Here is a 23,753-nt window from a genome sequence, read left to right on the forward strand (position 1 = left end):
TAAACACGGGAACAGGACCCCCAGCAAACTGGGATCCCCTTCTCACTAATGGGTGGAGTGGCAGGAGGAGCCGCCACTCCTTCCGATACTATGGAAGTTTTGGAAATTGAAGAGCACAGCGCTCAGATATCTCTGGTGCCCAAATAGACAGTGAATCAGAATACAGAAGCGAACTAAGCGAAATTGTTCAATAGCCACAAGAACGGGACCCCTAGCAATCCTGAGAATGGAGGTCTCCATAACATGGTGGGTGTGAGAAATTGCAGAGACTTGGCTTTCTCTGGCACACTAATTCTCTGTCTTAAGTGAGTTATAGAGATACTCCATCGCTGTACTGGACTATTTCAGACATACTATCCCATACTATCTCCAGATTTTTTGGGGTCCCATTCTGATGGAGAATTGCGGAGAACAACGCTCTATTATCTCCATCACTCTGACTCGCTGTCTAAGTGAGTGCCAGAGATGAAATAGCGCTGTGCTCAGCAATTTTCTACACTCCTATAGTATTGAATGGAGCATCTAGACATATATATGCTCATCCTGCCACTCAATATATCAGTGAGATCCCCCTGTTCACCAGAATGCTGGGGGTCCTGTTTGTCTAATCGTTGGGAGTCCCAGCAGTCGGACCCTCACCTATCAGATTGTTATCCCTTATCCTGTCGGAGCATAGTCCTCCATTCTCTGGATTGTTGGGTCCCCATTCTCGTGATTAGTGAGGGTCCCAGTAGTTGGACCGTCACTGATCAGATTGTTATCTCCTATCCTGTGAGTGGGGATGACTTGAAAACTTGGTCCAACTTGTTAAGACCCAAAGCAGGCCTTCCATTAAGGGGTTAAATCTATGTCCTGACACTGCGTGTGAATGGAGTCTAGGAAGTAGATGCCCGGGGTTACGTGTCATTGTCCTAGTAAGGAAGCAGCGGGCAGACGCTATACATTAGGCCTCAGTGCAGGTTATTTTCAGCGGTTGTTTGCTTTTCCTTCCTGTCACATATGAAGGATAATCAGGAGTTGCTTAGAAACCACGGCCGGCTACAATTATATTCCAGGCGAAGCGATGATGCAATTTGGCTGCCGCTGTTTCCGGCCTAAGCAAATAGAAGAGAAGTAAGTGGCATCCGAGGAGGGAGAAGATGCTAGATCCCCTCGTGCTACGTGGAGCCGCTCTGGATCCTCGCTCATTGGGTCTGGCTTATTACCTCACAGAAAGGGGTCGTGGTCTTAGACGAGTTTGGCGTAGATTACAGGTGTCGTAACTAATTTGGAGGCAGGGAGGTTATATCCCCCTCAGGCGCTGGCACCAGGGACGACACCAATACAACAGGCCGTTTGTTTTATTTGTACACCTCACGCCTGAAGCGTATTCTGAATATTTGTGTGAATTAAAGGAATTGTACAGGAGAATAAAATCATAGCTGCTTACTTACCTTAAATGGTTCCTGTAAAGGGGGGGGGGGGGGTTGCTGCGTCGTGTAAGCAATATTTGAGTCGGGCTGAAGTACCAGACACAACCTACAGACAGGAACAGAATTTTGGAAAAGCTTCTCACCCCCAAAATTCTAAATGTGTAGCAGATTCTACCCCAACAATCCATCGTCTAGCACCTCTTTGGACTCCAAGGTGGGATCAGAGCCTCTACACTTCCTATATAGTAATGCCCATGCTTCATACACCACAGTTATATAGGTTGTACCAAGTTCCCCTGTTTATTCCCTATCCACAGGTTTTGGGGTAACAATCTGATTAGTAGGGTGCAACTGATGGGACCCCCACCGATCACAGGAATGAACCCCCAGCAATCCTGGGATACTGTTCTCACTAATGGGCTAATGGGAGGTTGAGCTTGCGTCCCTCCTCTCTATTTAATATTGTAGGAGTGTAAGACATTGCAGAGCTCAGCGCTCAGGTGTCTCTGGCACTCCCATATATGCTGAGCGCTGTAATTTCTGACGGACCCATAGTATTGGAACAGAAGGCCAACGGAATAGTGTGTACAGGACTAGAAATGAGCGGACATTTCTGTTCTGATGCACACTGCACAACCTGGACATATTGCTGCCGAATAGCCTGTCCGGCAAATAAATGTCCGTAACTACTACTGTGATTAGTCTAGGGGACACCCCTGGCCAACTAACGTCATGGGTAGTTGCTTAGGTCATTAATATGCTGGATTAGCTATTCGGCAGACAATCCGGCAATGTGTCCAGGTCGCCCGGGGTGCAACCGAACAGAAAGGTCCACTCATCTCTAAACAGGACCAGCATTCTTAGATTGCTGGGCGTCTGTTCTCATGATGAGTGGGGATCAGACTGCTATAATATCTCCTATCCATAGGATGGTGGATAACATACAAACTTGGTACAACCCCTTTAATGGCTTGGAGGTAGTCATCAGGACAGGTAGCGGCAGTGGAAAACCCCTTTATGGTAGAGAGGTCAGAAGTGTATAGCACATCTGTGATGAAACTACAATTCCCATCAGGCTTATATGGAGGCTGGGAGTTATAGTAATACTACAGCTGACCGGTCCTAGCCTCTCCATAATGGGGAATCAAACAGAAAAAAATTGTCCGCTCCTTGTATCATGTTGTGACTATGTGCATGAGCCCTTAAAGTGTAAGCTCCCCGGTCACAGAAACACAAAAACTCTTTTTGCAGATAACAGCTAAGCCAGTACCACAGTGCAGAGAGTGGGACTCCTTGCATTATAGCGATATATGATGTAAGGAGTCCCTTCTTCCATGCTGTTATCATAATATCTGCTGTTTAGTGGCTATAGAAAGGTATATTAACCATATAATGTGTTTAAGCCTTTTTTGTTGTTCTGTTGCAATGAAGCACTTGGAAGAAACTGCAATAGAGAACCATAAAGTGTCACAACTCCCCTTCCTCTGGGCTGAGGTTTAGTAACGCTGACACGTTGTTCTCAGAAGTCTTACAGACATACAAGGACAAGTCAACACAACACATGTTCAGTCCCCACATCCAAAATGAGCAATCCTCACTATGGTCCTCGGCATTACTAGCGTGTGACTTATTTGTCTGTAAGCTCCTGTGAGCAGGGCCCATAGTATTACTCTGTAATGTCTTATTTTGTCTGTATATGTTTCCCCCTGCTCTGTACATCGCCGCGGAATACGCTGGCGCTATATCGATATTTATTATAGGCCCGGGTTCTAACCATTGTAAAGTACCTTATTTTATGTTTCCGCAGGTATAATCCGAAAACGGTCAAAAGACGACGTTAAGACGGTAGAAGAATCTTACATATTGCAAATAAAGGTCTTTTTCAGTGTTTATATTGGTAAAGTGATGATTGAATATATGAGGAGTTTTTATTTGTACATTACATTGGTCAGAATTTCTGTAAGCGGTCCTGTATAGGACCATAAGAGGCTTCTGTGCCCACCATACATGTGGCCGTGGTCTAAGTGGCTCCTGTTTATGGGATAAGGTTTTGTATAGGTGTACAGGGTTATCTAAACCTAGAAAGTAACATTTTAGTTTTGAAAATTACTAAATTGCTCTAATAAAACACAGAACTGAAAGAAAATGATTCATTTACTTCTCCTTGGGAAATGTATTCCCAGAATAAGGGATAATTGATTGTTGAGGGTCCAACTGCTGGGATATCACACTGCATTTACCCCAACGTGTGCTCACCATACTGCGCCCGGGTGCCAGAGCCGCCTATGGAGAATATAAGCGCTCCCCCCATATTTTCGTGTGTATACAGCCTAAGGGTGCATTCACACGGGACGTTAACAGCTGAGAAGAGTAGATTTGCTTAATTACATTTCTGTCAACATTGCGTTTACCAAATGCATGCGTTAAGTTAAAAGTAATGTTGACGGTAATGTAATTAGGCAAATCTCCGCTTCTTAGCTGTTGTGATGCGTTTGAAAACCCGTGCGTTAACACCACAAGCTAACGCTCAAGGCCAGTTGTACACAGGGTTGCTCTGACAGACCCGCTCTGTGTATGTGGGATTTACTGGACCGAACCTAGAATCACTGACCTGCTCAGTCCAGTTCAGCAGTTCTAGTTATGGTCCGGTCCCACATACACAGAGTATTGGGGAAGATTTATCAAAAGTGTCCCTCCAGTGGACTCTGTGTATGTGGGATTCATCGGACTAAATCTGGAACTGCTGAACTCAGCTTGGCGGTTCAGTGATTCTAGGTTCGGTCCGGTAATTCCCACACGGAGGGAGTTTGTAAGGTAAAACTACTATGTGTATGACCGGCCTAAGGTGACCATGAAGCTTGTGTTACTAAATCAGATTCTTTGCTGGTATTGTCACTTTTGGCCATCACTCTCATTTCGTCATATTAGAGATTTCTCACCTTCTTACATGTTGTGAACATGGATTGCACAATGGAGTGTCAGATGTGTTAGTAATAATGGAATTAGATCACACATTTGTAATAATTGAATATAGGTCAGAGAAATTGGGAAATGCATATGGTTCTCACCTGCAGCAAGACCTGGTGGCATCAGAACAAAACGTAGCGCATATAGCTGAGCTTTCATCTGCTGATTAGTGGGAGAGTTATACGTTCTACTCTACTTCCGTGGATTTTCCCCTCTACGTGCCACTTGGGGAATGTCAGGGTGTGGAGCAGGAGCTGGTGGAGACTATAGCAGAAAGTCCACCAGGTCTGACCTAGCGGAGATTGTACCTGTATATACTAAGAGGCCGGAGCCACCTTATAGATCCGGGCGCTAGAGGGAGGAATTTTAATAGAAGCTCCACAGTCCAATATCCCCGTACCAGCGCCTGTCTTCTTATGCAGTAGATACCTGTAGGCAGTGCTTAGGTTAGAGCTCCTCTGAGATCCAAAGAATTATCTACCACAACTTCAAGCCTTCGTCGGTGTCTTAGTAACATTTTTCAGGACCAGGATGCCACACATGCGGTTTTGCAATGTTATTTTTGGCCCAATTCCATCAAAACCATTGAGTTTTCCCTCCACATTTTTCAGTAACTGCTACACAACCACAGCGTGGAAACTTCTCCCAACATCTAAAGCTTCGGATTCAGCTTCCGATTCCAGAGATCCGACCCTCTACTAGAAACAGACACGAGGCAGGTGTTTTTTTTGGCTTTATATATATTTTATATTGCATAATATAAAGTTGCATTTTCAACAACCATATTTTGCACAGCAAATTGTTACATACAGCATCTGAATAGATTCTCACCGTTACACAGCATTATGTGTGAGTAGTGTACGGATGTTTCACAGAGAAACTAGAAATGATCATGGCAGACGTTATACAGTTTGGGCCTCCTAAAAAAGGTTCATCCGCCGAAACGTTACACTTCACAACGGACGACAGAGGAACGGAAAAGGAATGTTACAAGTGGGGAAATTTTAGTACAAAACTTCTGCAAGGCCGCACACAGTTATAGGGGCTGCGTACTCATAGTACATAAGGTTCAGTGTAGTGAATGCTGCAGCAGGAAACATTCATTTAGGCCAGGCCTACACATGCCACTTCTAATATTCCCTATAGGCAAGAAGTAAAACATACAACTTGTACTACTACTACTAGTTTATCAACAGAATACCCCCCACCCCGGGAAACAGCAGGTAGCCAAACAATCGTCTTTAAGACTCCCCCATTGACACTCTGTTCACCTTAGGCAAGCAGATATGTTTCCTCAATAGAGTTAAGTGCCAGACAGAAATTTTTTAATGCCACTTACACTGAGAAAAAAAATAAAAATAATAATAACACAAATCCCCCCCCCCCCCCCAGAAAAAACAAAAAAACAAAAAACGTAATCTATGGGTATAACCAGATCTTAGCTGCTAAGAAGAATCCTGTATCATTTTTGACTATAATTAACTGAAGATTGTTAGGTATAGGCCCTGGAAAACTTTATAATCAGATCATTGTGTGTGTGGTGAGAAGCTTTCTGGACTGTGAAAAGTTAATTTTTAATCCTGCAAGTGCCCTGGGCAGGACTTCCAGCCTGAAGAGCTTTCTTGCAAGGAACGGTTTCACAACTCCTCCCCTCTGCCCTGAGTGGCTGCTGTAAGTATCCAACCAAAATCCTGATACAGCTCTAAGTGGGAGGAGAGAGGAGGGGCTGTGGGGCAGCAGAGAGCAATAAGCTCTTAAGGCTGAAAGACCCGCCCAGAGCTCTTACATGAGCTGCATCACACAAAGGTATGATTACACCGACCTCCAGGGATGATACTCAACACTCTTTGCAGCTTTGTATGGTCAAAATGCACAATAGATTCCCCTTAAACCTAACCCCTTTGAGGTTAGTCTGAAGGCCATGACCTGTCTAGTCTGTGATGTGCCTAGACCAGGTTCAGGCCTAGATTTCCTGATACAAGTCAATGTATTTTTAATGTTTTACCACATTTGGCAGTGATGTCCAGTGTTACAGGATAATAGATTTAATCCATGGCTACTTGTACTAAAATACAAGACGTTATAGATTCCCGCTCTTCAGTATGGTCACAGCATAGGACCATGTAGACAAGCCATATGGCCGGCGTATAGGTCCAGAAGCTTCAAGTTACACAACTGGCCATTGGTGTAGTTACTGCTCCATAACTAAGAACGCCATTAGAAATTGTGGCTTACTATTAAATGGGTCCAAAGACTAAGGCTCCAGTTCATGCTTTATAGTCAGGTTAATATCCTCACTTATCCAGTAAAAATCCAGCAAGAGAACCAGACACACTGACTGTGGTAATCATCTTATAATTGTCATCCATGGCCTCCTTCCTCCTGGGGTTGTAACCTTCTGTGTGCTATAGATTCAAGTGCTTCAATGCAGGAGCACTTCTCCTTCCCATGGTGACACAACAAAAACATGGAATAGATGCACATTAAAAAAAAAAACTATAATTCAAATTATTGGCCATCATTGTACTACAGAAATATGGGGTGTGTCCAAAAAAAAGGGACAGTTAACCATATGTTAGGGATTATGGGGTAGCATTTATAAAGGCTTCTATGCCAGAAAACTGGAGCGACCGTGTAGCCTGTGAGGTCAGAGCACGGTGGGGCTCTGATAACGCTCCCCAGAGCACTTCAGGCTTATAAACATAATTAGAAAAGTTGATTTTAGAAGGGAGGAGGCCATGGATAACAAAGATTACCTTAGTCACGGTGCCTGAATCTACGGGTAAGGCTCGTTCCACACTTGCGACACTGAACTCAGCATGTCAGTTCAATCCCGGTGTGCAGCGTTCGGGCCGGGCATTGCGAGTGTGATGCGAGTTCATCCCATCACACTCGCAAGTGTGGAACGGGCCTTAGTGTTCCTGATTTATCATGATTGATTTTGATAGTAGATTTCCCTGTATGTAAACAAAGACTTTGGACTGCAGTCTCAGCGGGCGATTAGTCACTGACATTCACATAGTTATAAAGACACAAAATATATCATTTCTGTACTGCCAAACCTTTTAACGTAGTCCTTGACACAGTGATATGTAAAGCTTTAATGAGTTATATTTTTAGACGTTAAAGAATTCCTGACAAAGGCATTGCACTACTGAACTATGAAGAGAGTCTTCATACCCCACCCATTGGACCCGGTACATGTCACTCCTACAAAGACTAACTTTCCCCTCAATGTTGATTGCCCACCCAGTAGACTTCTTTGGTCCCAGCCTCATGGTAGACATAAGTCACTTAAACTTGGGTCCCACGGAGCACAGTCTTAATGCGTCCATACATTGCCCAGACTATATCCATGTCATCTTTAACAAGAGACAGATGTTTGGGGTTTCACATTTTAAAGCCATCATTTGGGTTAACCCACTGAGATAAAGCTGAAAGTCTGAACTGCAACAGTTTAATTCATTGCGGTAACGAACGGAACTAAAAAAAAAAAAAGAGAAAAAAGGTACCTCTGTCCAAATATTTGGACAACGGCTCTGTGCAGGGGGCGAGGAGAGACATGGCCATACTGGGATTACGAGGATCATTCAACATAGGACAACTTTAAAGTTTAGAAACCACTTGAAATGAACAGCGCATTAATCGTGAAGATTCTGACTTTCCCAACCCCCTCCATCACAGATCCCGTAACATTCTAAAAATACCAAAGTCCGCATACAATGGGATTAGAAAGTTGCAACTTTCACATTCTTTAAAAGGTCATGTGGTTTATTAAGGAGCTTGGATGTGTGGAGAAGAAATGGATATGACGTCCATCTGGAAAGCCTCAGAGAATGTTAAGTTTAATCAGAGCCGGATATAAACCCGGACAATCATCAGTCCTTGACTTCTGCTAAAAATTTCTGTTTTACCGGATAAGAGCACTTCACTACCCCTCCATCCTAGAAGAGAGTACATCTACATCAATGTACTAAACAGCCTAGGTCACTAAGCTAAAAGCGATACAGGGATTAGCTCAGACTTACAATCAGCATGGGAGACAAACCAACCTCCATGTGGCTATTTCTCTACGGCCCGAAAACACTGAACTCAGACATAAAGCTTACAACGTACCAAGGAATGAACTCGAAGGCTGAAAGATGCCAAACAAATAAAAATCAGTACTTAAAATGTAACCAGCTGCACAAGATCTAAAAGGAACATAGGACGTAAAATCCGGTTATCCTCTAAGGTAGACTGGATCCTCTACACAACAGCACTTTATTTCAGTCTTGCCATAGATTATGAAATACATTGCACTGTGCAAAAACACATACTGATGGAATCTGCAAGCTTGCAGATCATGGAAAAGGGATCGGGTTAAAATCTCCAGACGACAAGAGTATTGGACACTTAAGAAACCCCATCCTCACTGCCGCTTTCCACAATTCGATGTCTCGTCTTCTTTTGCCTCAATTCTAGACATCGTCTTATGGCAAGGGCGCCGCCTTTCAGAAACCTGATGAAGTTGTCACCAACTAGAGGTCCCAGCGCAAACAGATTGGGTTCCTTACACGATTCGTATGTGTAGGGATCGACTTCCACGGTGTTGCCTTTACAAGTGATCGGTTGATCAGGGTGGTGCCCCAGACTCTGACCTTGCTCCTTTAAGAAAAAGAGGTTTGGATGTGACCCGATCAAGACCAAAGCCATTGATATCTTCACCACCTTCTTTAGTCCGCTGGTACTCTGAAGGACACACTTCTTGTCTGGCTTGAAAGAAAGTACCACGTGCTCAGGGTAACTTGTATAAGGTGGATACAAGTTGGAAGCAGCAGAAGAGACTTGTGTGCACATCATATGGTACACCTTATGGTATTCTGGATAAAGTTTTTTAGGCAACTGTTTAAAAATAAGATTTGGATCGTTACATCTTCTACGGAATGCGTGAATGACCGGAATATTATTATTGAGCGCACATAAAACCGCATCGGCTGCCGTCAGCCCCGCTCCTACAATTAAGACCGGATCTACGACTCCGCTCAGGCTTCCTTTTCCTACGGCTTCCTCGAATTCTGCAATCGAATGTGAAACGTAAGGAAGGTTCTCTCCATGGACTTCCAGTCGGGCTGGGGCATCAAAAGTTCCTGTAGCAAGAACTACATTTTCTGCAAAGAGAGTGAAAAGCTGATGGGAACCATCCACCGCCTTCCGATAACCACGAATTTCCCAGTTCTTCAGGACACTCCCACTTTCTTTATCAATACAGGTTTCTTCACATGGACCATCTGCTGGGTTGTCTGGTTCCCGATAAGGTCTTGTCACAGAATCGATGTAAGTGTTGTCTATAAAATTTCTTTTAATTCCCTTGAGCTTCACGTAATGCTTGTAATAGGACGCCACTTCTGCTGGGGTCGCACGGTCACTCTTTACATTTCTAGGTGAAAAAATAAAATACAAAAGATCCTGAATTACTGAAAGTGTTTTACATTATTTTTAGCACTACAAAAATTCAAAGAATGCCGTCCAAGGTCTTTTATACCTCACATTTGCAGCTGCTGTAGGCGATTGAGAAGAATCAGTCTCCTTCCCCCTCTGGCCTTCTAGTTTCTACTAAAGCTGGAGTCACACAGTCATAATGTGAATCCCACCATGATCACTCTTCTAATTAAACTAAATTACGGTATCGTTGAGCGCCAATGATGCTGAAAAATTCAGGTCATTACAACCATAACTGGGATTTGAACTTGTTCCATATACTACACAGTACTATGGGCGTTTGAATCTACTCAACGGCAATGTACTCTATGCTCCTTTCCTGACAAGCAGGGCAGAAAGCCATTCCTATTGGTTGTTCTTCACGATGCATAGACTTTGCTGTGGAGGGGGACAGTGTCCACTAGAATATAGTTTATTAGGGGCATTTTTTCCCCCCTTCAAAACATAAAAATCAATAAATTTGTATTTAGAATGGTACTGATGCAATACAGTGGCCACTTACTGTAGCTTGTGTCACACAGGAGCATGGACTTACCTTCTCTTACCCATAGCCCAGTCTTTAAACTTTAGGCCAGGTAACTCCATCCAGTCCCCAAGGCTGAGAGTCAGAATGGATCCTTCCATATCCTAAAAAGAAAACATAAATAAATCCATTTTATATAATGGGGTTATCATTGGTGCGGGCCTCAATATTAGGGGGGTTTGACTCACAGCCTCCATGATGAAGGGTCAGTGGCATTAAGATAAGAGTCATGTCCACTTTACTGTCTGTTAGATAGAACTCCATAATATTATAAGTGGCCAATTCTGGTAATTACATCTTTGTCCCAAATTAACAGAACTGAGTTATGATAGAAGCTTCCCAGCTGACCCGGCCATCCCCAAACACCCCATAGGCAACAGATTTTACGGAGTCTTACTTTTTTCCCCTCAATGAACCTGTCCACTTGGTGTCCAGCGGTCAGACTTTTCACGTGAATATTTTTTTAAAGCTAATAGTTTTACTGCAACCTGTTCTTACTCCATTAATGTATAGTTAGTCCCCGACTTAAAAAGTACCTGGGTTAAAGACAAACTTTTCTGCCTACTGTGCCCCCAGGTGAAGTTCTCTGGATGTTGGCAATTTACTGAACGTCGGCCCAAGGCTGCGATGATCAATATAAGAGTTATCAAAGGTGTTATGAAGCTTTATTGTTCATCCTTGTTCACATAACAACCCAGAAACAAAAAAAAAAAAAAAAAAAAAAAATACTTTGGAGAGGAGGAGGAGGGGTGACCCCTCCCCTCTACATAGTGATGCAAGGCGCACGGCGCCATATCCTTTCCCCCTGTGTATGGAAGGGTATGGTGCGCCCATTACAGTCTATGGGGGACGTATGTAAGTGCGCGAACTTGAGGCCGTACATACGAGTCCCGAGGATCATGTGAATGCAGCCCAAGACACTTCTGATAAATCTGACCCATAATACTTGCATACAAATCTAACAAACCTTCTGAACCCATCCTGTACACACAACCCCGGCACGGTCTGTATAGTGTTGCTGCACTGGAACAACTTTGTAGGCTCAAAGCACAAACATATGAAATATATAGCGTGCACTCACATGCCAGGCTCCGCCTGGGGGCCCCTTCCCTAGGACTATATGAGGAATGTAGTGTTCTTCCTCCAACTTCCACTCCAGGACAGATGGGTACTCATACCCAATATCAGCATTTGGATGCAGGAGCGTGTCAAACAATACAGCCACAGGGTTAGACGAACGACCCTCCAATCCTTCCGATAGGTACTCCAAATCCTGCAAGGGGATACACAAAAGTGCGAGACGCAGCGTGTTATCCAAAATTATTATAGGTTAAGAAATGTAGCCACCAACAGTGGCCAAATCTGACAATTTTGGTATGGCTAGTAGTTTTATATGTATGGGGGGGAATTGTCCCAACTGTGGTCTGGTAGAGGAGCCCAGTTTTCTTATTTGTACCTAAAATGGGGTTTGAAATCACCAGACGTAGAAGGTGAACTACCTGCTCAGGGATAGAAAGATGTCTCGCTTCTTCTAACTTGCTGTGGAGAACAGGATTGGGATGTAGAGCTTCAGGAGACAGATAAGGTCTGTATCCAGACAACATGTACGACAGGCAGATTCCAGATGGTCCATTCCCTGAAATGGAAAATGCATACATTACAGGAGGTACAGTCCACATCTAGCAACAGCTGCTAAGGTATAGATGCAGCAGCTGACAAAGGTCCAATAAACACCATGTTGTGCCTAATGGAGCGCATGGTACACAGAGAGGGCTGTACACCAGGTCACCATGCCTGACTGTCAAAAATCAGACATTACCCATGAAACGCCCTGCTTGGAAAAGCTTACAATCTAGGTCTTCAATATTTACTGCCCAACTTCGGACCAGGGAGTCATTGGATAAATGGCTACTGTGATCCCCACCAAGGAGTCGCATCGCCTCTATGGCAACAACAGGCGCAAGCCTTAAAGAACCTACAGTGGACTGACGGGGATACCCAAAGTTGGACCCCCACGGATATTGAAAACCCATCTGAAATGCAAGCCATAAACAGTAATTTTCCGGAGAACCCCATTAAATAAGCTGAAAGCTAAAATACAAGTACATTTGAAATAGAAGGCAAAAAGAACCCCCCCTCCCCTCAATTCTTTTCCACTTATTCCAACAGGAGACCCAGGCAGGAGCATAACTTAAGAAGGTCATGGTCACATACAGGCTTTCGAGCTTAAGGGGAACCGGTCATCAGATTTTCACTAATAAGCATATCAAGTTTCCATAGCACTACATTAACTTTTGCCCTCACAGTTTGTACCGAAAAAAAAAAAAGAATTTGCATAGTTCATATCCCCAGAAAATGAAGTTTGTGAGCTTACCTGAAGGAGCAAAGTGTCTCAAGGTTGTGTGCCATATTAACCTCATGTCTGCAGGCAAGTCACCCTGCTCCTTCAGGTTGGCTTAAAAACTTCATTTTCTGGAGATAGGAACTATGCTTTATTTAGTTAAAAGCAGTGTGGGTACAAGTTAGTATAATGCTAAAGGAACTTGTTATTAGGCTTATTAGTGAAAATCTGGTGACAGGTGCGCTTTAATGGGCCCCATAATGAATGCATATATGAATAGAAACAAGTCCATACCTATGATAACTACCGGAAGGATTAGTGGAGGGTCACTTGAGAGCGGGTTTTCTTCAGCTGAAGGCATCACTACGGGGTGTAATATTATTGCTGGAGTGCTGGACTATTCAGGCAATCTTCTGGTGTCAGGGCCACTGCTGGAAAAGGAGGGGAGGGGAGAGAAATACATCAGTAAAATATACTTTATAAAGTTTTCTATTCCATTTTGTGTCGGCTTCAGAACACACAAGAGTTTATTCGTTTGCCAAATGACTTTGGAATTCCACTTCTTACTCCTCAGCTACAAAGAAGTTCTTCTCTGCGCAGTGCGAGGATGGACGTCACAAGAACGGCTGGTATGAGGGCAGCGCGCTACACATGAGCTCGAATACTGGAAGTCACATGACAGAAAGTGGGACGGGAACACAATTTTGACACAATGTGTAAAGTGGTTGACCAAAAGTTACTACTGGCCTCAGGATAGCCCAGAAACATTGGGCACTGTACCAGCTGAAGGCAGAGCACCGTCTTGGTTGCCATCACTGTAGGGTTCCAGTCTACTAATGAGGGGCCATCCTCTTCACTATGGCAGCCATCAGGTGAAGGACTGTGGTATTTTAATATACCCAATTTAATAAAGGCTTCATCTACCCATTGATATTATTTGTACCTCTTTGTGAACCTAGCATACACCTGCTCAGGGCAGGTCAGGAAGGATAGCTGTAGGACAACAGCTTAAGATCAAATGTGGTCAACATAGTCCTCAAAGACCGCGTGAGAAAGCAAGTGAATTAATGAGATTTTTCTTTAGTCTCCGCAGAGACCTGGTGTCGCTCCAAGATATTTTCCTGAATAGAGAGCAAGTGCCTTAAGTGGAAAGATAAAAATAAATCAGTCTTAAGGGAGTAGAACTATTACCAGGCCTGGAGCTTCTGTAGGAACCGCATTGGTACATTTGACTCTTCACAGGATGGAGGAGGAGTGTGCACCTTTTAGGATTCGAGCGGTTATACAGGACACCAGCATAACTCTAATCAAGCCTGGGAAACATGTCCAAAAGTCAGGAAGGGTCACATAACTTGTCTGACCAGCAGGCAGCATCCTCCACCACTGCGTGAAGACTCACAGAGCGCACACTCACTGCTCAAGTAGTGGTCACGCCTCATGGCTCCCCTCCAGAGCTTTCCAAGTTAGTACTCACAGCTGGACTCCCAGAGCTTTTCTCCAGTACTCACAACAAATTCTCATCTTTACCCCCTTATCATAGGACAGTTGCTGTCTGTCTCCGCCTTATGTGTCATAGCCTAGTGGTTCTGCGGGGCACAGTCAGCGTCCTTGGACTGACCTCCATGTACAAGGAAATGTTAAACATTTTGAAGATTTTATCAGTAGAAAATCTCATATGCCTTTACTTTTCTACTGAACAGATGGACCAACCCAAAAATATCCAATGAATTTTGTCTCGGTTTTCTAAGACATAGTACAGCTCACTGAAGCATCACATTACAGCTCCCTATAGAAGTCTGTATGGGAAACGCACACACTGCTACATAGATTAGGAGGCCTTCTCTCTTATTCCAAGAGATTAAAGGGAACCTGTCAGATTTCAACCCACTAAACTACTAGTCCCCTAAGGTATCGTATTTAACCCCTTCCCGACTGCCATACAGCAACATACGTCCTATTTGTACATGCCCAGTGCAAAACGGACATTCATAAACGTCTTAATCATGACAAACTTCCATATCTCCTGAACCCTGGCACAAAGAAACACAATTTTATGTCATTTTAAAACAGAAGAATCTCCCCTTTAATCTCCCCCTTGTAGTCAATTATTGGCAAATTTTATAAAGAAAAAAAAAATGTAATTAATAAAACTATCCAATCAAGTTAAAGTCTCACATCATGAATAAAAAACAAAGTAAAAATTGTTACGATATGTAAAGCTTTAAGAAGAGATATCCTCACTTAAAGCAGCGTCAATAATTGACCTGGACATTCAGGCACCAATGACCATCAGTCACAAAGGTGTTAATGTCCATAATTTCCTTATTAAAAAAAAATAATCTTCCCTGAAGTCAGGCAAATATGACTCTTCTCGCATTTTCAAGTGTTTATTGGTTGCAGGGGAAGGGTCACTTCAGAAGCCCCTATCTTCTGTTTTATAGCACCTAGAAACATTCATTATGTGTCATAAAGATAAGAATCTCATCTTTCAGATCCCATCAGGCTTACAAGTTCTGTGGGCTACAGAACTGGACGTACAGGCAGTGAGGAAACAGGCTGCAGCTGGATGGGACTGGATCTTTCTGTGCAGGTCGCATTTCCAGCTATGCGTCTTTAGCTGCCTGTATCTCTGGTTTTGTAGCACGCTAAGCCATAAGATGTGATCTGAAAGAGGAGATCCGGATTTTAAATATGTCATGAAAAGCGTGTTTATAGAACAAAAGATCGGGGCTTCTGAAATGACGCTCACCCTACAACCTCTAAGGTGGAGTTCACACCCCGTTATGTTGTAAGGACACGTCATGAGGATTCTGACGCATCCTTACACGCATGGCCCAGACATATCCCGATGTGTGCCTGTACAGTGGGATAAGTCACCTGGGGACCTCCCCGAATGCAGGGGGAGCAGGGAACTTCGGCAGCAGCAGGTGATTGGATGCTGCTGATGAACGGGTGTTCTCCCTCTGATGTCACGCTCCTAATATGGACACTGATATCACCGGGTTCCCCCTCCTGCCAAGCGATGCATACGCTTGGTGGGGCTGTGACTAGCGCACAAGGGGGGATGGAGTCTGCAGAGGGGAAAACTGCTTAAAAAAAGTTGCACAGGAGATGCACTTTAAACGTCCATTAAAATTAAAAATTACAGCTTGCCATTCGTGTTTACCAATGCGATATGTAATTAGTGGATTCTGACCGTCAGCGGCGTTCCCAGATCAGATTTCGCCAGTGTCGCCATCCTGACATCTGTGACACATCGGAGGATCACACTGACCGGTTTTTCCGTGCACGTAATGAATCCCAGTGTTATCACACAATCTATAAAGCAAGAGATGGGTTTTTTCGAGCTTTCCTCCAGTCTTCTGGAAGACGTGACCTACAAGAGTCTGGCTTTGTTATTTTAATTAGTTGGCCATTTTAATTTTGGAGCAGCAACACTAAAAATGCACATTCATCACAAAGCAATTAGGTTTCTGGCTCCGAGTCAGAAGAAAGTAATAAGTTAACCAGCTCTTGTATGGAGCCATCAGCAATGCTCCGCACACCACCACAGCTTCTGCTACTCATAGAAGCCATGATGCTAGTGTGAACACATCTCCTGTCTGTAAAACTTCTCTAATGCTGCACCTGCACTCTGGAATTTCCCTTGGCTCATGGCACTACCTGGCTCTACTTAGCTCCGTCTATGGGATCAATGGAGCTTTTTTTTTCTAGCTTTTGGATAGAACATGGGCCAGCAGTTGAGTCATTCTTTCAGGAGTCACATAATATGTACTGTATATAAGCAGAATTTTTTAGCACAAAAAAAAATGTGCTAAAAAAACCCTACTCTGTTTCTACAGGCAGTCCCTGGGTTACGTAAAGAATAGGTTCCGTAGATTTGTTCTTAAGTTCAATTTGTATGCAAGTCGGAACTGTATACTTTATAATTGTAGCCCCAGACAGAATTTTTTTTGGTGACAATTGGATTTTAAAAATATTGGATTGTCATAAGAACCAGGATTATCAATAAAGCTTCATTACAGACACCTGTGATAACTGTTACAGCTGTTTAATGTAGTCCAAGGCTAAAGTACAGTAAATTACCAACATCCAGAGATCCGTTTGTAACTAGGGGTCCTCTAAGTTGGGGACCACCTGTACAAGAGTATAAAAAATATACTTACTTCTTCACCTTCTGATGCTCCTGGCGGCTCCTCTTCGCATGTAACAGAGTGGGCAAAGACGTGACTAAGCGTTCTGCTTACCGCCGCACACCATGATGCATCTCTGCCCGCTGTGTTACACCCGAAGAGAAGATGGAAGAGCCGCACAGAGAATCGAAAAAGCAAGTATGTAAGTTTATTTTAATTTTATTTTTCTAATAGACCCAGGGGCTGCAGGGGAGGCTGTGACCAATGCATTTGCCTCCCTAAGCTTATACTCGAGTATATATGGCAAGTTACTTTTATATAGTTTATCACAATTGGGATTTTTGCCATTTAAAAAAAATAATAATTTGTCACAAAATTGTTCAGTCCTGGAAATAAGAGGTTAATGAGAGGGTAGGTGTTGGATTCAGGCATGGCTGCGACAGGATATCCAGTTACCAAAGCTTGAAATTATTTACTAAATAGAGAAAATATTACTATAAGAGGATCTTTCACCACCTTTACCCAACCCAAAATTTTGCACACTTTAATAGGCACCGTTCCATGAAATCCTGTCGAGCGGCAACGTCTTCCATAGCTCCTACCGTTAGATTATTTACTGTTAAGCGTTGGATTTGAAGCAGGTGGTGAAAGGTCCTCTCCAATACAAAAGGAGTTTTGCTTTTTTTATAAATTAGTCAACTCTGTTCTTTTCCCGCTTTCAGACTGGTGAAATTTTCCATTAGAAGATTAAAAAGGGGTTTTCCGGGATGGGATTATTGATCCTAAGGTATGTTTACACATTTGCTTTTTGCAATGCGGTTTTTGAAGCCAAAAGAAGATAGGGATAGTAATGGGTGAGGGCTTTTTTTTTTAACTCCCCTCCTGGTTTGGACATCAAAAACTGCATTTGAAAAAGCGGACGTGTGAACGCAACCTAAGGGTCGGCTGCCAATATCAGATTGGTGGGAGGGGGTCTGACTGTATCCCATTGAATAAATCATTTAAAGGGACCACAGTTCTTGGTTGGTTGTTGTGCCCTCCCAATTGTTGTAGCTTTACCCCGTCTACTATGCACATAAACCTATGAGGGTGATGAAAGTAACCAAGGCTATACACTTGACTCTTTTCGGCACTCCCATAGACACGAATGGGAAACTGTCCGGGCTGCAGGAAGGTGAGTCAGTGTCATAATAATAATAATAATTCTTTTATTTATACAGAGCACACAGATTACACAGCGCTTGCCAATCAGTCCCTGTTCCCATGGGGCTCACAATCTAATCATCCTACCAGTATGTTTTGGAGTGTGGGAGGAAACCAGAGGACCCAGAGGAAACCCACACGAACATGGTTAGAACATACAAACTCTTTGCAGATGGTGACCCTGGGACTTGAACCCATTAGCCAAGCTCTGCAAGGCAGTAATGCTAACCACTGAGCCACAAAGTATTTATGACAACATTTGTGGTTATGTCATAAATAACAGATTTAGGAATACACCTCTAAGTCGCCTTTACTCCAGTTCCTACTTATGTCCCCTGGTTCTGTGTACGCAGGAGCATGGTCACATTGTGTGCAGCGCTGCTCCGTGTATTTACTATTCATCTGACCGGAGAAATTTTCCGCTCTGTATGAATAGTCCACACATCATACATCATACCAAACCAACACACGGAAGATAAACGGCTCGTAAGATGATGACGGTCACTTGCCATAGGTTACATAAAGACAATAAGGGGTGTTTATTGCTCGTGACCCCCGATAGAAGCAGTCTTACTATAGATTGCGTGTCTCCAGCTCCCGCACAAACTGATGAGTCTCCATGGTTACAGACTACATACAATGTATATGAGGTCAGATCACACCCATTCTGCTGCAGTCAGAGGCATGGGAGCTGCGGACCCAAAACCGCTGGATACTTTAATCAATACCATTGGCAAAGCCGCTCAGATTTTACTTCTATGTCTAAAGGAACTACAGGAAAACCATTGCAACAATTTTCATACAATTTTGATTTTACAGATTAGAAGATAGCTTTAGGCTCCATCAGGTGCCCACATTAGATGCCCCATTGATCAGCCCGGATTTCATGGATGGGACATATCTAATCTAACGTCATAGTAAATTAACCGCACAGTGTGAACATGGCTTGGATCCGGAGTAGCTGGAGGCCGGTGGATGCCGGGAGCTGTGACATGTGCTGCGCCTCATCCCCCTCCATTCATCAGGCTCCGTGCACACTGTCTGATGCAATAGCCGCATCCTTCCTCCGCACCAGTGTTACCCGTCACTCACCCGCTGCCGTGCAGTCACTGGCTCATCCCTCTGCTCCGCTCTGCAGCCCCCGGGGCCGGTGCCGGCGATTTAAAGCCCCGATGTGTGGGAGGGCAGAGCGCCGCGCCGGCCTGTAATGCCTCACTGTGATCGGCAGGGGGCGGGGAGAGCGCGGGGGGCGGGGCTGCCATGACAGATGCCGGGGGCGTGGTCACTGAGACGTTACATCAGGAGGATGACGTAGTTCTCCGTTGTCATGGGAGGAGAAAGCGATCCCTAATATAGACGGAGGGGAGCAGCGCCTCATCCATAGGGGGCGACATCACCGACTACTGGGAGACAACAGCAGCACCTGCAGGGGGCTACATCACCACCCATAGGAGATAGGATGTCACATCACCACCCATAGGAGATAAGATGTCACATCACCACCCATGAGAGACATATCAGCACCCATAGGAGACAACAGCAGCACCTGCAGGGGGCTACATCACCACCCATAGGAGATAGAATGTCACATCAGCACCCATGGGAGATAGGATGTCACATCACCACCCATAGGAGATAGGATGTCACATCACCACCCATGTGAGACATATCAGCACCCATAGGAGACAACAGCTGCACCTATAGGAGGAAGTTCCCATAGCAGATAGGATGTCACATCAGCACCTATAGGAGGCAGGAGGCAACATGACCACCTATAGGAGATAGGATGTCACATCAGCACCCATAGGAGATGAGGGCAACGTCTGCACCCATGGAAGAAAGGGAATCCCCACCTATAGTAGACAGCAGCAGCACCTATTCAAGGAAGTGCCCATAGGAGACAGGAAATCACATCACCATCTATAGGGAGTTACTGTAGCAGCACCTATAGTAGTCAGGGGGTCACATCTGTACTTATTGGTGACAACAGAAGCACCCATAGGAGATAGGGGGCAACATCACCATCGATAGGAGCTCACATCAGCACGCATAGGAGACAGTGTGGTCACATTACCAACAAGGAGCTAATAGCAGCACACATGGGTCACACCAGCATCTATACCGCAGCACCCATAGGAGTCAGTAAGTCCCATCACCACCTATAGGGAGAAACAACAGCAGCGCCCATAGGAGGCAGGGGCAATATTAGCACCCGTAAGAGACAATAGCAGCACCCACAGGAGACAGAGAATCACATCAGCTCCCATAGGAAGCCAACAGGAGCACCCATAGGAGGTGAGGGCAACATCAACACCCATGGGAGGTGTAAGCAACATCAGCACCCATAGGAGACATAAGCAGCACCCATAGGAGGCAGGGGCAATATTAGCACCTGTAAGAGACAATAGCAGCACCCACAGGAGACAGAGAATCACATCAGCTCCCATAGGGAGCCAACAGGAGCACCCATAGGAGGTGACGGCAACATCAACACCCATGGGAGGTGTAAGCAACATCAGCACCCATAGGAGACATAAGCAGCAACCATAGGAGGCAGAGGGGTCACATAAACACCCATAGAAGACAGGAGGTCACATCACTACCAACAGGGAGTCAACAGCAGTACCCATAGGTGGAAGAGGGTGTCATACCAGCATCTATAGGAGAGTGGGGGTGTGAAGAAAACTGTGACGATTCGGACCCGTGAAGGGTATGTGTGAAGGAAACCGTGATGTTTCGGACCCCTGAAGGGTACGCAATGTCACTCAGTTATCCTTTTTAGACACTTCCAGAACGCACGGGTTCTGAGAGGCGCAGGAAGTGATTTAAAGTTGTCCACACAACCTGCAGATATGGCACAACTATAAATCACAGCCCTAAATGGCTATAAAACCCATTTCAATAGCCTCAGTGAAACAGAACCTTATGAACCCAATTAAGCTTATAAGCCCGGTCCATATATAGGGATTATATAGGGTGAAGAACCAAATCGGTAGCATGTGTATAACCGAGACACGGATGTGGGGATTCGTGAATCGAGAAAATAGAGCAACACAGGTTAAATTTTATATTTAATTGCCTTAAAGGGCACATTAGATAAAACAATATATACAGTACACACTAATATATATATATATATATATATATATGTATACAGTTAAGCAGAGTACAAGTACACAGGTAGAACTACAAGTATCAGCAATAAGTATGTTAGTTACCTTATGTGTGGGCCTAATGGAACTTGATAGTCCACACCTTTAGATCTTTTGTGCACTTGATGGTAAATGGGTTCCCAGAGAGAGACAAAAGCATCAGGGGTCTATAGACACACCCCTGCCCACCCCCAGGAGGGCTCATATGACCCTCTTACCTGGTATTAAGAATCTTAGTGAAGTCATAGCTTCTCAAGGGGAAGTCGTAGGATCAGGGTTCTGGTATCGGATCCAGAATCCCTGAATTGCATTGATACCACACCTGACCCATTTGCTAGGGTTTCATCCCAAGATATGTATATCTCTGGACCCAAGGGTGCAAGAGCCTTGGGAATTGGGGCACTGTGATCCCCTGACGATAACAAATCCAAAAATGTAGTTCCCCTTGGGCTGAGATGTATCACAACTCCCTAACCAACATATTGGTCCAAAAGGTTTCTGACTCATTGTCATGGAGGGAGATCCATGGAGGGAGATCCAGGAGTCGATGGAAATCTTTTGAAGCTAGCCCTCCTGGAGTGATAGTCAAAACCCTAGCTAGCTTAATTAGGCTAATCTGGGGAAGTAAGGGCTGCGGGTGGATTGATGAACAGGACAATATCCGGCATGTGGATCCCCCTTGTTCATCACACAGGGGGAGAGTGCAGCACCCAGGGGAGACAAAAATGTTTCATGCAGCCTCTTCTCTCGGTCGTCTATGTAAGTATTTGCTGATGAAGAGACTCCGAAAGTGGGGAAATAAAATTTGCTGGTTGGCCAATAAAGTTGTCGTTGTTGTAATATGTTCTTTGGGGATTTCACCACAAGATCCTGTTTTACGCTCTGACAGTATCCTCTGTATTGTGTAGATCCAGTACGTTACTTACCTTGCTGAATTTCAGCTGTTTTAGGATATATTTGCTGATGAAGACTTCTGGTTGACTCGCCCTATATTTATGGAATATGTGGCAGCTTCCCAATGTTTTTAATGGAAGAGGGATGTTAGGAGCCAATCCATAGGAAAGAATCCAACAAGAATTACGATCCAGCGCAAGTGGTAGAAAAATCTTTATCAATTTTTATTGACTCCAATAGAAACAGTCCAACATCACATACGCAAGAGCACTGCGTCCACAGCGAGGGCTACAGATCTTTGCCTACGCGTTTCCAGCGCGTTACACGCTCTTAATCATGGCCAATCCATACCTTTACAGCGCTGTATGAACTTTTTCCTGAGCTCATATATCTTTGTGCATTCCCTGCTTGTTCATGATCTACTGATTTGTGTTCTTTGAAGAATAAAGACTAATCTGTTTTATGGTTTGACAGGTAAATGCAACAACAACCTGCACAATTCTCAATACTATAAGTTTAGACCAGAAGTCTTGGATCCTCTTGTTAGATATCACCCATATTTTCCTCTCCCTCAAACTTGTTGACCTTTCTCTGTATTATAATATAGGTTATTTGGGTAGTAGCCCAGGGCCCAAGCCTTCTAGGGGGCCCAAAGCCTCCCAAACCACCCACCCAATTTTTCACTCATGACCTTCACTCATGAAATCCTAATACATCTGTTCCTGCTCTCAATACACATGTGCACAACAGCCATTTCAGGACCTTTGAAGGTCCTCCAAAGGTCCTGATACTGCAGATTAAAATCAGGCAGAAGGGAAGCATCCTCCATTCCCCAAGAGAGCCTTGTCTTTTAATTTATTCACTTCCCCCGTTCCGATCCAAGTATCGCCTGGTCCCGTTCATCACCTGCTCCATGCACTGTGGACAGGCAGGACTCTTTTTGTAATTGGGGGAGTGAATAGTTTAAAGACAAGGCACCCTGGTGCCCAGGGTAATTAGCATAATTATTATAACTCTATATTGCCACAATCTACCACCAATTTTACTGAAAAAATAAAATTGATAGTAGATGCCCCTTAAAGGGAATCTGTCATCAGGGACCTCGCTTTCACTAAAGACAGGTTGCAGAAGCTTATTATACCTGCAGTGCACATCTGCCTCTCTGCCTTTTCTAAGCATTTGCATTACAATATAATTGTGTGTTATAACTTACTCTTGCACCCTGACAAAATCCTGGGGTAGTCACAGGGGTTGGGCTTTGGTTTAGATGCATTTCAAAAAACAATATGTGACTTGTCTGAGCTGCAGGCTGCCACCATGTTTGTGCTCCTGTACAGCTTGTCCCTCCCCCACTGATGTCAGCTCACCAGGCTGTGACCAAAGGTGGGGGCCAAGCTCTGAGGAGTGAGTAACACAGACACGTCACATGTTGTTTTTTGAAATGCATCTAAACCAAAGCCCAGCCCCTGTGACTACCCCAGGATTTTGTCAGGATGTAAGGTAAGTTATAAAGCACAATTATATTGTAATGCAAATGCTTAGAAAAGGCAGAAAGGCAGATGTGCACCGCAGGTGTCATAGGCTTTTACAATCTGTCCCTAGTGACAGGTTCTCTTTAATGTTTGCCGCCTAGTATTGCCCCAGGTC

General features: G+C 44.3%; 2 protein-coding genes across 2 annotated transcripts in view; one reads left to right on the forward strand and one right to left on the reverse strand.

Moving 5' to 3' along the window:
- Nucleotides 1-3,302, forward strand: part of NBN (nibrin) — a 37,960-nt gene extending 34,658 nt beyond the window's left edge. The window contains exon 16 of the mRNA XM_072151568.1: nucleotides 3,220-3,302. Within this exon, the coding sequence (XP_072007669.1) occupies nucleotides 3,220-3,253 (34 nt within the window). The 3' untranslated portion in view covers nucleotides 3,254-3,302. The remainder of the gene's footprint in view (nucleotides 1-3,219) is intronic.
- Nucleotides 3,303-8,601: 5,299 nt separating this feature from the next.
- Nucleotides 8,602-19,324, reverse strand: OSGIN2 (oxidative stress induced growth inhibitor family member 2). Its single transcript, XM_072151570.1, has 6 exons — nucleotides 19,153-19,324; nucleotides 13,019-13,155; nucleotides 11,883-12,019; nucleotides 11,465-11,656; nucleotides 10,396-10,487; nucleotides 8,602-9,798 (listed from the first exon to the last, which is right to left on the reverse strand). The coding sequence occupies exons 2-6, from the start codon at nucleotides 13,083-13,085 to the stop codon at nucleotides 8,775-8,777; spliced, it is 1,512 nt and encodes a 503-aa protein (XP_072007671.1). The 5' UTR covers nucleotides 13,086-13,155; nucleotides 19,153-19,324; the 3' UTR covers nucleotides 8,602-8,774.
- Nucleotides 19,325-23,753: the final 4,429 nt, after the last annotated feature.

The sequence above is a fragment of the Engystomops pustulosus genome, chromosome 5 (genome assembly GCF_040894005.1).
Source record: "Engystomops pustulosus chromosome 5, aEngPut4.maternal, whole genome shotgun sequence".
Taxonomy (NCBI): domain Eukaryota; kingdom Metazoa; phylum Chordata; class Amphibia; order Anura; family Leptodactylidae; genus Engystomops; species Engystomops pustulosus.